This window comes from Eulemur rufifrons, chromosome 8, assembly GCF_041146395.1.
Source record: "Eulemur rufifrons isolate Redbay chromosome 8, OSU_ERuf_1, whole genome shotgun sequence".
Lineage (NCBI taxonomy): Eukaryota > Metazoa > Chordata > Mammalia > Primates > Lemuridae > Eulemur > Eulemur rufifrons.
The window spans coordinates 80,372,240-80,387,130 of NC_090990.1; the positions used below are offsets into that span (position 1 = coordinate 80,372,240).

Sequence of the window (14,891 nt, forward strand, 5' to 3'; positions counted from 1 at the left end):
CTTTGGTAAAAAAGGAAATTATTTCATTCTCTGAAGAACATGTATTAAAAGTTTTATCAGTGTTGGAAGGATTATTTCAAGATGTGATCTCCCAGAAGCCTTAGTGGTCCAGATCTCAACCACAGACTCAAGACAGACTCAAACACAGTGAAAAATTAGAAAAATATTTGGAGAAAAGGAACAGAGAATTATAGTTCTATTTAAAGTCCAAATGTATGTGAGTCTTTCTGATGAGGGCATCTTTGGTTTATGTTTAACCATTTCCTAACTGCAAATTATAAGGGGGGGCGTGTGGGGAGAAGAATAACCTTCATTAAGGATTTATGTGCCAGGCACTTTGTGTAGCCTTCTTCATGTCATCACGTTTAATCCTCAAATTTCTATAAAGAATTTTGCATGACTTTATGATTGACACAGCTTCTCTTCTAATTATCATTAACATCCCTGTGGGAAAGGAATTCTTATCCCCATTTTACAGAAGGAAGCTGTTTAAATGACTTGCCTAGCGGCTAGGCAGTGGTAGGGCACTGACTAATCCGGTGCTGACAGCTACTCTATTTTACATATGTCATTCAACAATGTTGTAAAGATCTGAGAAGTTGTAGCAGATCTAAACAGACTCTCCAGTAAAATTAGTGAACAATCACCATGACAAAACTGTACGGGGAACAGTCACTATACAGTATTTAGACTCATTCCTTCTTTCTATGCTCTCTTACGCTTATTTCCCACCTTTGCCATTCATCTTAAACTGTGCAGGCTAAAAAGAGGAATCAGAACTCCTTTAGGTACCTTTAAGACCATTAAAAAAAAGATGCAGAAAGTTTTATTGACACTCCTCGAGTAAACTGCTTAAAAGGGATTGACTCAAAAGATTGCGCCCTTTGTGCTAGTATGAGGAGAGAAACTGAACTGCCCAAAAGACCTTAACTTAGTTTATTAGGGAATTATCTCCCAAGAAGTATAAATAATTTTGCACTGCAGGAGAAGGGTAAGTAGGATTTGATTTATATTACATTTTATATACATCTTTTCAAAAGGAAGAAATCTATTTCATAAATAGTAGTAATCTATGCTTAATATTTAACTGAACTCTTACAACAGCTTTTAAAACTTATTTGTAATTTTGACCATGATGTTGGAAGGCTTGTAAGAGAGAAGGTCTTTGTTTTATATATATCCTTTTATTCCCAAACTTAGCATGGGCTTACACTTACCTGCTCAATAAATGTTTGGCTAACTGGTGAGTATTATAGATAGTAGTGGATTCACAAATAAGGGTTAGGGAGAGGTAAAACCAGTAATTTACTGTTTATTACAGAAGGCATCTCAGCATTTGTTTGGTATTTCTGCATAAATAAGTGACTTTATATTCACCTTGGCCATTTTATTTTCAACTAGCCCTGTGAGCTGCTCATTCTTTTTAATATACAAACAGTGGAAGTAAACAGATGTTATTCATTTTGTATATTGTTGGACAGGAATTTGGCAGAACTGGGATTGTGGAACCTGGACCACTTGAATTTTTATATTTTGTATGGCCAAACCAGGAACCACATAGTCGCCTTTGTTATTATGGAAATTCGCCATATTCATGTTTTAAGGACTACAACGTGTCTTCTATTTCATTTATCGCAAATGTATTATCATCTGGAACTCTTTCAGAGGTATTTCTTGAAGGTGCTTCTATAAAAACAACACTACATGTATTCATTAAGTGATTTAAATATTCCCAGAATACTTTTTACCTTTTTTTCCTTTTCTTTCCAAATACTAAATTTTAGTAGAGCCTCCCTTTATTTCTTATTTTTCATCTCTTTTCATTGTTGCTTCCACTGTAGAACTTCCATTTCATGCTAGTGGGGGAAAAGCTTCATTTTGAATTTTAGTAGTATTTGAATTTTATTTATATCTCACAGTTAGCCTCAATGAAGATCTAATTTTGAACCAGACATACCCTGTCAACAGTTTGTCAAGTAATTTCATTGCTTGCTCTAATAGAAAATTCAGTGAATTTTTTTCCCCAAGTAATATTTTCCCCCAACTTTTGTGAGTTTGATAAAAAAAGAATGAGTCTTTTATATTGGAAATATTGTGAATGAAAAATTGCCAAATCCCTTTCTAGTATATTCCAAACACCTCTAACACCACTTTACCTCCCTGCTTTTAGTAGTTTTTAAACATATGGCCAAGTTTGTATTTGGGTTTCATTCCTTCAGTGAAGATTATGGCATCAAAATGTTTCCAAAAATGTTTTGGGTACAAGGCTAGGTTGTAATCTCAAATCTCAAAGGCTATGTTGTAATTTGGTTTGAATATGCTACAGTGAGCAATTACGATTTGCCTATGTGCAATACAACAAATCCATAATGTATATTTCACTTTTTCTACTTGAACACATTCATGTATATATTTTGTTTAACCTTACATGTATTTAAAAAGAATCATGAACTGTATCAAAATTCTTTCAATAAAATTTCTGTTTAAAAATCGTTCCTTGAATTGTGTCTATCATTTTGATGAACTGAAAAGAACACTCTGAACCTAGTAGTTATTGGAGTAGATTCTAGAGGACTTAAGAACTGATACGGAAAGAATGATTCTCAGAGCCAGGAAATAGCAGGACTCATTAGGAGAGAACAGATGCTAGGAGGTTGGAAGTGCCTTTTCATTATGAAGAGCCTCATTGTGGCTCTCACTCATTGTTTCACCTCAGAAACACGTCTCAAAGTACTTATTTCCAAATATGTTTATTAACCCTAAATTGTTCTTTTCTTACCTCATTCTCTATGGATGATCTCATCTTTTTTTTTTTTTTTTGGAGACAGAGTCTCACTCTGTTGCCCTGGCTAGAGTGCCGTGGCGTCAAGCTCACAGCAACCCTCAAACTCCTGGGCTCAAGCAATCCTTCTGCCTCAGCCTCCCGAGTAGCTGGGACTACAGGCATGTGCCACCATGCCTGGCTAATTTTTTTTCTATATATATTTTTAGCTGTCCAGATCATTTTTTTCTATTTTTAGTAGAGACGGGGTCTCGCTCTTGCTCAGGCTGGTGTCGAACTCCTGACCTCAAGTGATCCTCCCACTTCAGCCTCCCAGAGTGCTAGGATTACAGGCGTGAGCCACCGAGCCTCATCTTATATGAAATGAAGGCCAAAGCATTTGACATGAGCCTCCATTATCCTTCCAAATGTTTCCTTCTCATCAGAAGCAATTCCTTTTTAAAGTAACTTCTTCCACAAAACCTCAGGCCCCATTCATCCCACCTTCTCGGAGTTACTCTTACCAAAGCAGCCTCTGTGCTATCAACCTCTACCACACCATAAGGGCTTTACAGTGTGTCTGTCGGATTCCTCATATGTGGTCTACATGTGCTGCTTCCACTTCCTCTCTAACCACTTTCACAGTTCCTAGCAGGATGCCTTCACTCTTCCCCATTTTGTAGAAGACCATCAGTGGCTCATTTCTTGTCACATCCATGGCAGAACTATCAGCATCTCAAATTCTAAATAGAGAAAAAGTAAATTTATCTTTCCCACTTAAATCTCTTCTCAACTACCAATTTCTGTCAGAATTCCTTACAGAATTCTTAGAAATCTAAACATTGCCTTTGGCACCTCCATTTCCTGAATCCCTTATCACAAAGTCCTCTTCCTTCCTTTGAGAACTTTAAATTCACCTTTTCTCAATTTCCACTGCCCTATGCCAGGACTTCACCGATGACTACAAGCAGAACCACTTTTGCTGCCCAGCTCCAGCCATCTCTGCCCTCCCTGCCCACACATACACACAAACAATCCTGGTTTGGGCACGGAGTACAAGGAATTTCTGCTGAATCCAATTTTTGTCCAGGCCCTTTTAAAACATGTGTCCTACCATGGCTTCCTGATTACCGTGGCCTGGCTCATCTGCATACTGCACTTTGACTTACTAGAGCTAGACTCCCTGCCTTTCCAGTATTCTCTGGAATCAGCCTCTGGCTTAATTCTACAGTGGGCTAGCAACGCCCCTTTAGAGGAGCCTCTTCTATTTACACACATGTTTTGGCAAGTCACCATACTGCATTAACCAATCTTTCTTATCTAGGGTTTTTGCTTCCTTCCCCCTAGAAGCCATCCTGTGTTACACTGACAGTCTAAGTCAGCTTCCCAGTTTCCACATTCAGCCCTCTAGCTCAGGAATCTTGAGTGGCTCCCTAATGCTTATGAAGTACAAATTCCTCTGAACAACTTTGAAAATTCATAAAGCTTTTCTTTCCTTCCTTATTCAATCTCTTTACTCTCGATATGGCAATGAGCAAACTTTTCATTAGTCTAGACCAGAGAAACAGCAAAGACAGCCAGGAATGAACAGGTGCAACTGATGTTGATAGAATGACAGCAATTTACTGTCTTTCACTCTGTAAAAAAAGAAAAAAAAGCACTTTAATGGGATTCTAGTTCATTCAGACACTGTCAGCTAATCTAGCTCCACTTCCAGACTTAAAAAAAAATCTACCACGAAGTTCAGGCACAGTACATGCTACCAACATTTAAATGTACAACTCAACTTTTATCTGCTAAATTCCATAACCAAGAGTACTAATGTTAACAGCAAGATAATACATTCATAGAGTCTGGCACAATGTGGGCAATTAAAATTTATAAAAAAATGGATGAATTATGTTAATATAAAGTTTAACTCCTCTTTGAAAAATGGTTCTCTATGAATCGTTAAAGTGAATTGTACTCTTCTTTTGAGAGACCCACAGCTAAAACTAAAGGCTTAAAAATAAAACAATACAAATACAAAAGTATTTCCTGAACGTAGGCACAAGACAGTATTTTGAAAACATGACATTTTATAAGTGAACAAATTCAGATTCACATATAAGTACAGGTACAGTGTGACAGCACTTAGAACTGCCATTTGTCTTGGACTTTTGAAAATGTCATAATCACTTCCAAAATTATAAATAAAATAAGGTCGGTCTAATTAGCCATCACTGTCTTCCCATCCTAGGCAAAGAATTAAAGCGTAATGTTGTCAACTTTATAAGGGTTATCTGTCCTGTATGTGCATCATTCTACTTCCCCATGAGCAATAATTTGTACACAAGTCATTTGGTTTCTACAGACTTCAAAGAAGGCAAAGTTGTCATTTGGTTTCTACAGACTTCAAAGAAGGCAAAGTTACTACATTTGTAGTTTATATTAGTTGGAGCAATATTCCCACTGGCTTCCAAAAACTTCCCCCAGGCAATCCTGTGGTGGCAGCCAGCAGCTATAAAACCCCACAGGATCTACAACTTTGAGAGAAAGGAATTCTGTTCAGTATAGCTATAGTTTCAAAAAGATAGAGCAAAACCCCTTTGATTTTTTTTTCTCTGTTCCCTCTCCCAGACATGGGTCAGGATGCAAGCCCAATCATGAAGATATGAAAGAGAGCGACAAAGCAGAGTAACCAGAACCAGCCAGAGGACTGACCAAAAAAGGGAGCTGAGGGATACGGGAAGTAGTGGGCAGATCACACAGAGGGAGGAGCCTAGCAAAGAGCACCCTCATAATGTTATTTATGAACCCCAAGGATCATCCTCAAATCACTAATGCTTGGATTAACTAAACTGACATTGGAACCACAGCCCACAGAAGGCAGACTGGTAACTGCATCCTGAATCTAGCTGGCTGGTTACCTGCTAAAACAAAAAGATTGAGATTCTCCATAGAATTTAAACAAGACCCAGAATCTCATAATATAATATTCAAGGTGTCCAAGCTACAATCCAAAAATAACAAAGTATCGTGAAAAATTTCAACTTGCAGAAGAAAAACAATCAACAGATGCCAAAGCTAAGATAACATCATGTTGGAATTATCTAACAAAGGCCTTAAAGCAGCTATTTAAAGTGCTCAAACAAGCAATATAAAAATTCCACATAAAATGCTCAAACAGCAATAGAAAAATGCTCAATCACAAATAATCTTGCAACAAATGTTAAAATAAAAACAGCATATATAAAAAGAACCAAATTGAAATTTTACAACAGTCCCCAAAATTTTTAACACACAGAATGAACTCAACAGCAAAATGGACAAGACAAATGAAAGAATCAATGAAACTCAAAGATAGATGAATAAAAAGTATCCACTCTGAGTAACATAGAAAACAGACTGAAAAAAAAAAAATGAACAAGAGTTCAGGAACCTATCAGACACTTAAGAAATGTCTAACATTTATATTATCAGAGTTTCAGAAAGAGGATAAAGTACACAGTACTGATAAAATATTTGAAGAAATAATGGCTGAAAACACCCAAGTTTGGTGACACAAACCTACAGATTCAAGAAGCTTGAGCAAACCCAAAATAGAATAATACCCAAAACATCGACACCATCTCAAACAATCCCCATCAAAATCTCACAAGCTCACAAAATGTCAGCAAGCTCATTCTAACATTTATATGGAAAGGCAAAGGGAAGGGAGAGACACACAGATCAACACAGCAAGAGTCCAGCAATAGACCTACACAAATATGGTCAATGATTTTTGACAATGGTGCAGAAACAATTCAATGGAGAAAGAACAGTCTTTTTAACAAATGGTGTTAGGAGCAACTGGTCATATATGCAAAAAATGAACCTCAACCTAAAACTCACACTTCATACAAATATTAATCCAAAATGTATCACAGATATAAATGTAAAATATAAAACTGTAAAACTTCTAGAAAAAAAATAGGAGAAAATCTATGTGTCCTTGACTTCAGTGATGGATTCTTAGACAGGGTATCAGAAATATACTCTATATAATAAAAAACTGATCAATTGGATTTCACCAAAATTAAAAAAACTTTTGCTCTACTAAAGACATGGTTAAGGGAATGAAGGAACAAGCCATAGACTGGGAGAAAATATTTGCAAATCACATAGCTAACAAAGAACTTGTGCCCAGAACATATAAAGAATACTCAAAACCTAACCACAAGAAAAAAGTCCAACTAAAAAGTGGGCAAAACACATAAAGAGATGCTTCATCAAATGGGATATAAGAATAGTAAATAAGCACAAGAAAAGATGTTCAACATCATTAGCCATTAGCTAATACACCATAAGCTATACTTCCTTGTTTTTTCGGATACTTCACAATATTTTGTTGTATTGGGGTCATAGATATGTTATGGAGACTCATTTTGTTATCATACTCTGAAGAGTGCTAAGCTCTGTTCTAATTTAAATTTTTGACTAATCACCTTGATTTTATGGAGGCTTGATTTTACGTTATGTTAAAGCTTTTGTCCTTAGTTTTAGCACAAATCCCTAGCCCTCAGTACAGTCTTTACTAATATATGGGCATTCTGGGGTTTTGATGGGAAGCTCAAGGTTCTCAGCAACTTGTCAAGGTTGATACCAACTATCAAGGGTCTTAGCCCTTCTAACGTGTCAGAATTCAAACTCAAAATTCTGTCTTCTCTTGTAATAGAGAGCAGCAATCTCTGTTCAGCTTCTTCAGTCTTCCAGCTGTGGCTTTCCATCAGGGTCCTTGGAGTCTTCCCTGGGTATGTACAGTTCAGGAGTTAGCCAAGGATTTAAGGAGAGATTATACGCAGATTGGAAGGACCCACCATCTTTGGCACCTTCATTTCTAGGCTCTGCTACTTCAACTTTCAGCTCCTCTAGCAGCTCCCAATTCTATTCTCCAACAGCTCAAGCCCAGTAAGACTGCAACTTCCTCTTGAGTTCTAACCACCTCTCACCAGACAGTCTGGGAATGACCTGAGGAGAAAAGCCACACAAGCATACTTTTCAGCCTGCTTTCAGTGACTCTCTAGTATCATTAGACAATTGTTTATTATATTTTATTATATTTGGTTCAGAGTTTATCACTGGGAGGGTTTGTACATTGCAAGCCATTCCACTATTACCAAAATCAGAAGTCTTTCATTTAATAACTCTTAAGTGTTTAGTTTAACACCTCAGAAGAAAATAATATGGAACTGGTACTTAAACATACTTGGCTCTCTCCCCTTTTGTCTAACAGATTGAAAATGGAATGTTTCATACACATTAAAATATATTTTATCCAAAATGAAATAAAATCAGTCAAAATAATCTTTAGCTAACTGATGATTCCAGGAAGCAGGAAAATTTTTGTTCAACTTTCAACAAATTTACTAAGCAAAAAGCTCAGATAAATTGATTAAGCCGTGAAAACAGAGTTGGACCAACTGAACTATCATGTAACAAAGCTATTTTTATTCTGAACTGACAAAAAGTATAAAACTCTATGGCCATGAAATACAATAAATGGAGTGTTATTTAAAACTATAAGAACAGTATGACTACTTTGCATGTGTGTGTGTATAGATTATCAATATATAAATGACATAGTAACTGAATTAATTGCTATGACAAATCTTGACTAATCCATTATTACCTTCAAACTTAAATTTTTTTTAATTTTATTTTATAGTCAGCAAGTTTTCCATTTAACTGCTTGGATGTGAAAGATGCAATTTAAAAACAAACAGCACCTATACATGGCTGGCTAAACATTTATAATTAAACAATTACATAACCTCTAAAATACAGCAGAATATGAGCCACATAATTAGGATGTCAGCTAACCAAGACAGCCAATTCAGAAAGGTGTCATTTTGTGGCACGTACTCAGCTGAGCTTTAAGTAAGAAGGACCGCTGGGTAGAGACTTATTCTTCCTACCTGTTTATATGCCCTAACAGCAGCTGCTATCAGGACAACGCATCTTGCAGCCAGGACAGATGACTTTTTAAGAAAGAAGAAAATTATAAAAATATTAAGTGAACTGTTACTGTTATCTTTTATTTGCTTTTCTTGCCACTCTTCATATTTCTTATCCTTTAAAACTGGGATTTAAGTGATTCACATTCCAGTTAATCTCTAAGTTATACTCTGTAACAACCATCTTGTATAAACTGGTTTCATAAGTAAAAACTGCTTTTAAATGATCTTGTCTAATGGATGTCAATCCACAAGTTTTCCAGCTTGGTCTGCTCCTTGTGTGCGTATCCTGAAAAACTGTCGAAATAGCAGCAGCAATGAATGATATCACAGCGAAAAACTCATTGCCACAGCAAACCAAGCACTATTGAGTCAACTTTTTTTTTTTTTCTGCCGTTTGTTTTACACTTATTAGATACACTAAAATACCTGTTTAATTTGTTATACAAAATGTGTACAACCATATAGGGCTGAAATTAACAAGATTATAGAAAATGTCTATGTTCAGAATCCATCGATGCTTTGGGACTCAGCTATTTTCTGGTATGGAAAACAGACTCAACATCTCCAACTCCAGCGGATGCATGCTGCCTCCTGTGATTATCAAGGAATGCAATGGTTCTCCCAAGTCCACAGTACACATTTGCTGTAAAGTGCCTGCTGCAATTTTCTGGTCCTCAGCTCCAACTCTGGCTAAGCCAACACAGAGTGTCTCCTCAGTAATTGCTATTTAAAAAGAACAAAAACAAAAACAAGATACTGCCATTCAATTCAACAAATGGATCATTCTGTCAATCATACACTCAGACTTACATTAGTACCACAAGTACATTTAAAGAAGCCCCAAATATCTTAAATATCCTTAGCTGCTCATGAACCAATTATCCATTGATTCATCTAAGGCTTTTTTTTTTTTTTTTTTTTTTTGAGACAGAGTCTCACTCTGTTGCCCAGGCTAGAGTGAGTGCCGTGGCGTCAGCCTAGCTCACAGCAACCTCAAACTCCTGGGCTCAAGCGATCCTCCTGTCTCAGCCTCCCGAGTAGCTGGGACTACAGGCATGCACCACCATGCCCGGCTAATTTTTTCTATATATATTTTTAGCTGTCCATATAATTTCTTTCTATTTTTAGTAGAGATGGGGTCTCGCTCTTGCTCAGGCTGGTCTCGAACTCCTGAGCTCAAACGATCCGCCCACCTCGGCCTCCCAGAGTGCTAGGATTACAGGCGTGAGCCACCGCGCCCGGCCCATCTAAGGCTTTTTATAATCATTTGTACTACCTGACATATAAAAAAGTACTTCCCAATTTTACCCTTTCAGAATTCCAAGGGCTTATAATGAGTTTAAGTTTTTAGGACTTGATAAGCTATATCCATACTCATTACAATTGCATGGCATTTGTCTTTAGATTCTAAGTAAACAATGTTTATTACATATGTATATTTTTAATAACTTGCTTGAGATATGTTCATATCATAAACACACAGATTTGAGTTGCTACTTGGCCACATTAGACAAACTTAAGTCTTCTCATTTTTTAAAATGTATACTATCTTAGATAGTGGTTGTGAGAGCTAAGATAATGGATATGAGAGTATTTAGTAAACTATACAGCCCTTAATAAATACTGGGCATTTGGCCTTACTTATACGTTTAAGTTCAAAATAGCCAACCTTAGTGAACTTCAGTATTATTCAGTCTGGTACCACAGCTAAAGGACAGACCCTTTTAATGGTTTTATTGTTTAGTGGGAAAAGTCCTGATTGAACAATGATCAAAGGGGGCAAATGATTCAGTCAAGAACAAGCAGGAATGCAAGGAGCTCTGTACAAAGTTATGGATATAGAACACCCTTGCAGACCACTTGTTTCACAACTATAACAGGGCCTACTAATGAGAATAAAATAAGCAATGGCCACTCAAGAATCTCTTATGTATCTTTTCTATTAGGGTACAAGTGCCCAAAGGCAGTTAGCACCTTATGACAGAATATAATGACAGGTTCATTTAAGAATTTTTTTTTCCTGTTTCTCCCCTAGAATATGACATTTAAGAACTTCTTAATAAAGATTTACTAACAATAAACACTTTATTATATTCCACAAAATATGTCACATATTAAGAGTATAAAAATAAGTTCTCTTATCTTTAAGCTGAAGAAAACTATTCCTAGTCTCAGTGTTGAGAATGATAAAAAGTAGAATAAATAGATTTTGCAGGATAGATCTCACCACTGATTAGGGCTAAAATGAAAGTTCTATATTTTATCAAAATATATATTACCATATTTACATCAAATTTGATTTATATTTGTGAAAAAAATCCTCACTTTCTGGAATGGTGTTAATTTCACTATATAGAACTCCATTATTTTTTTTTTAGTACAACTTGAAGCCTGTGGGATTTAAATTAAAGTTAGAAAAAAAATGACAGGAAACAGTACAATGCAAAAGCACCACCTCTTGCTTCAGTGGTGGTGTATTTATGTCTGTGTCATATAGTAATTCATATACACATCTTTATGAGGCAATAGAGGAATAATATGAGAGCCCTTATAGAGTTGTAAGTACCTGGTTCTTCTCCTCGTTTTCTCTGATTTTGAACAATCTCCAGAAGCTGCTGGGCTGCTTGGTTTACACTCATATACCGAGGAGGTTCATAGATCTTCCTTCCTCTGTAAGTATAAAACTAGATGCCACTGTTCTTATCCATGAAATTACATGACACATTATTAATGCAATTACTCCCCTAGATATATTCAAGTACCAGAGCCTACATTCTGCTTGAAGTTTTTACATGATAACCACTTTAAGTATATACACTATAAAGCATGCACACAGTGACTGTTTAAGTTTCATAAGCTTTTTTCATTGTTTTACTCCATCTGTCCTCTGATCTCACTGAAATGATGGTAAGTTTAAAAGTGCAACAATTTAAACACAGATGTCTAAATCAAAGTTATCTTTATTCAAAGTGATGCCTTATGCAAAAATAATTCAAAATAAGTAGCAACTTGGTCTATAATCCAACTTAATCAGGTTTTATAATACTCCTTTTATTACCAAGTTTAAATCATATATCCACATATTCCTCTTTTTACTTATTCCTCTGAGAAAAGTAAACTAAATCATCCTGGATTCTTGAAAATCTTGGATGGTTACTTCTGTATGCCTCAAAAGCCTATCGGGTTTGCTCAATGATCATAATGATAAAAATATAGCTTTTGCAGCTTATAAAACAGTTCATATAGGTTATTTTACTGGCTTTCAAAACAACTCTTTAAGTCAGGGCTACACAGTAGAAATATAATGCAAGCTACAAACATAACCTTAACTTTTCTAGTAGTCACATTAACAAAAAATTTCAAAAAAGGCAAAAATTTAAATATTGTATTTTATTTAATACAATATATCTAAGCTGTTCTAATTTAGCATTTATTCATATGAAAATTATTAAAGAGATTGTTGTATACTAAGTCTTTGAAATCTGGTTTGTACTTATAGCACATCTTTTTTTTTGAGACAGAGTCTCACTCTGTTGCCCAGGCTAGAGTGAGTGCCGTGGCGTCAGCCTAGCTCACAGCAACCTCAAACTCCTGGGCTCAAGCGATTCTCCTGCCTCAGCCTCCCGAGTAGCTGGGACTACAGGCATGCGCCACCATGCCTGGCTAATTTTTTTCTATATATATTTTTAGATGTCCATATAATTTCTTTTCTATTTTTTAAAGATGGGGTCTCGCCCTTGCTCAGGCTGGTCTCAAACTCCTGAGTTCAAACAATCCGCCCACCTCGGCCTCCCAGAGTGCTAGGATTGCAGGCGTCAGCCACCGCACCTGGCCTGTAGCACATCTTAATTTGGATAGTAAATTTTCACTGGAAATATTTGATCTGCATTTAAATTTCATAAAATTTACAGTTGTAAAAGTATACTTATATACTGAAGTTGTTCCAAACATACTTAAAAGTGTTCAATAATTGAGTATCAGTTCTAAAATAACTAAAATTAAATGAAAAATTCAGTTCCTCAGTCACATTAGCCACGTTACAGGTGCTCACTGGTCACATGTGGATAGTGGGTACTATACTGGACACTGCCTCTCTCAGCAAAAAAGGATTAGTACTACATTATACATATGAAGAAAATAAGGCTCAGAGATGGAAGTGACTTGCCTAAGAGCACACGGCAGACTTGGGTCTCAAATTCATGACTTCTGAATCCCAATGCATTAATTCATCCCACACAAATACTTACTGTCTGTTAGATGCCAGCCACTGTTCTCAGTATTGAAATCTATGTAATCTATTTCCACTCTAGAATACTGCTTATCATTTCATAAAAATAAAAGTGTTAAACTATTAATGAAAGTTGATTTTCAACAATCTTTAGAACTCTTGTCACTTAAGTAGAATTTATTGAATTGTTCAAGTAATTAAAATAGATGTAAGCATTCTCAGAATAAGAACTTACTTGATTAGATTTTCCAGAGACTGCTCCTTTACTTTTATGTCTATAGGAAATAAAAAAACAGTTCTTTTAAGTACTTTATCCAAAACCCTATATGTAAACTTCAGTTAGGAGTCACTTAAATTTTGGGAAACATTCTTCCCAAGTCTCCAAAATGCTCATCTGACAGTTTGTGACAGTCTTTCCTCACACTCATATCTAGTCACTTTCTTATAGAAATATAGAGAAGAATGGAAGCTTGTGCTTGTGTATAAAGGCCACAAGTTAGAGAACAAACATGAGCTTGGCCCTGAGACCATCCTGCTGGGATCTAATTTCCTGTTGGAAAAGAAGACAAAGGAAAGAATTATAAATATTGGCATATACAAAATATCGGCATATACACCACCTAACAGCTAATCAAAATTTTTGTTTTCATTTTTATTAGCTGGTAACTGCATAGACCTAACTGAAAAACCTTGTTATAATATATTCACTATTACTACCTATTTTTCAGGCACCAGATATAAGCTTCAGTGCATGCAACACAAATAGAAAAAAATCTTCTTATCAAATTCTGAAAAGAGATTTTTTTGCTATTATGAATAAATACTTTAATATCAAGTATTCATACTTTTAACAGGGCTTTAGAGCACCAACTGTGTGTCAGACACTGCATAGGTAATGGGATACCAAGGGGACCTGATCAGACATAACATCTGCTCTCATGAAGCTTGACAGTCCAAGCATCACAAATATGTGATTCTTTACACTTTTTAATCACTACTGCTCAGCTGAACTATTTGGTAAAAAGTAAAAAAGCAGAATCACTCTACATCCTCACAGGAACTCAGTACATGACAGCAAGAGCAACAGCTGCTTCCTGGTTTACATGCTGGAAACAAATGGTTCAGCCAAAGTTTGTTTTTGCAAAAATAAATACAGTTTAACTGAGGAGTCCTTGATAGACTTCTGCAGCTTTCCTAAGTGATTATAAGAGTTTTTCTTATAAAGGATACTAAAGAGTTTACTTGGAAATTATACCAGAGATTAATCTTATATGTGTATCTTTAAATGTTCTTGGATCCAGCACTAACAGTATTTTTCAGGTTAGAGATATCATTACCTATTTAACTTTTCTATTTGTCTGGCACACAAGGGGAAAAAAAATGAATATATGTTATTGAAAATGTGGCCTCCAATACAATTAATGGTGTAAGTCAACTTTTAGATTTCCTTTAAATTATGTAAGATTTTTAAAAATTTAACACATTTACTGATTCATTTACCTTGAGTTTCTGAAATGTTGTGATAGTAAGATTTTTTCATACTTTCAATTTTTTTTTTTTTTTTTTTTTGAGACAGAGTCTCACTCTGTTGCCCAGGCTAGAGTGAGTGCCGTGGTGTCAGCCTAGCTCACAGCAACCTCAAACTCCTGAGCTCAAGCGATCCTCCTGTCTCAGCCTCCCGAGTAGCTGGGACTACAGGCATGCACCACCATGCCCGGCTAATTTTTTCTATATATATTTTTAGCTGTCCATATAATTTCTTTCTATTTTTAGTAGAGATGGGGTCTCGCTCTTGCTCAGGCTGGTCTCGAACTCCTGAGCTCAAACGATCCGCCCACCTCGGCCTCCCAGAGTGCTAGGATTACAGGCGTGAGCCACCGCGCCCGGCCTATACTTTCAATTTTTTTTTTACTTTTTTAATGAC

General features: G+C 36.0%; 1 protein-coding gene across 1 annotated transcript in view; it reads right to left on the reverse strand.

The window, feature by feature from the left end:
• Nucleotides 1-8,549: 8,549 nt before the first annotated feature.
• DPH5 (diphthamide biosynthesis 5) overlaps nucleotides 8,550-14,891 on the reverse strand; it is a 34,238-nt gene continuing 27,896 nt past the window's right edge. The window contains exons 6-8 of the mRNA XM_069478301.1: nucleotides 13,203-13,242; nucleotides 11,306-11,409; nucleotides 8,550-9,462 (exon numbers count right to left, since the gene is read on the reverse strand). Of these exons, the coding sequence (XP_069334402.1) occupies nucleotides 9,266-9,462; nucleotides 11,306-11,409; nucleotides 13,203-13,242 (341 nt within the window). The 3' untranslated portion in view covers nucleotides 8,550-9,265. The remainder of the gene's footprint in view (nucleotides 9,463-11,305; nucleotides 11,410-13,202; nucleotides 13,243-14,891) is intronic.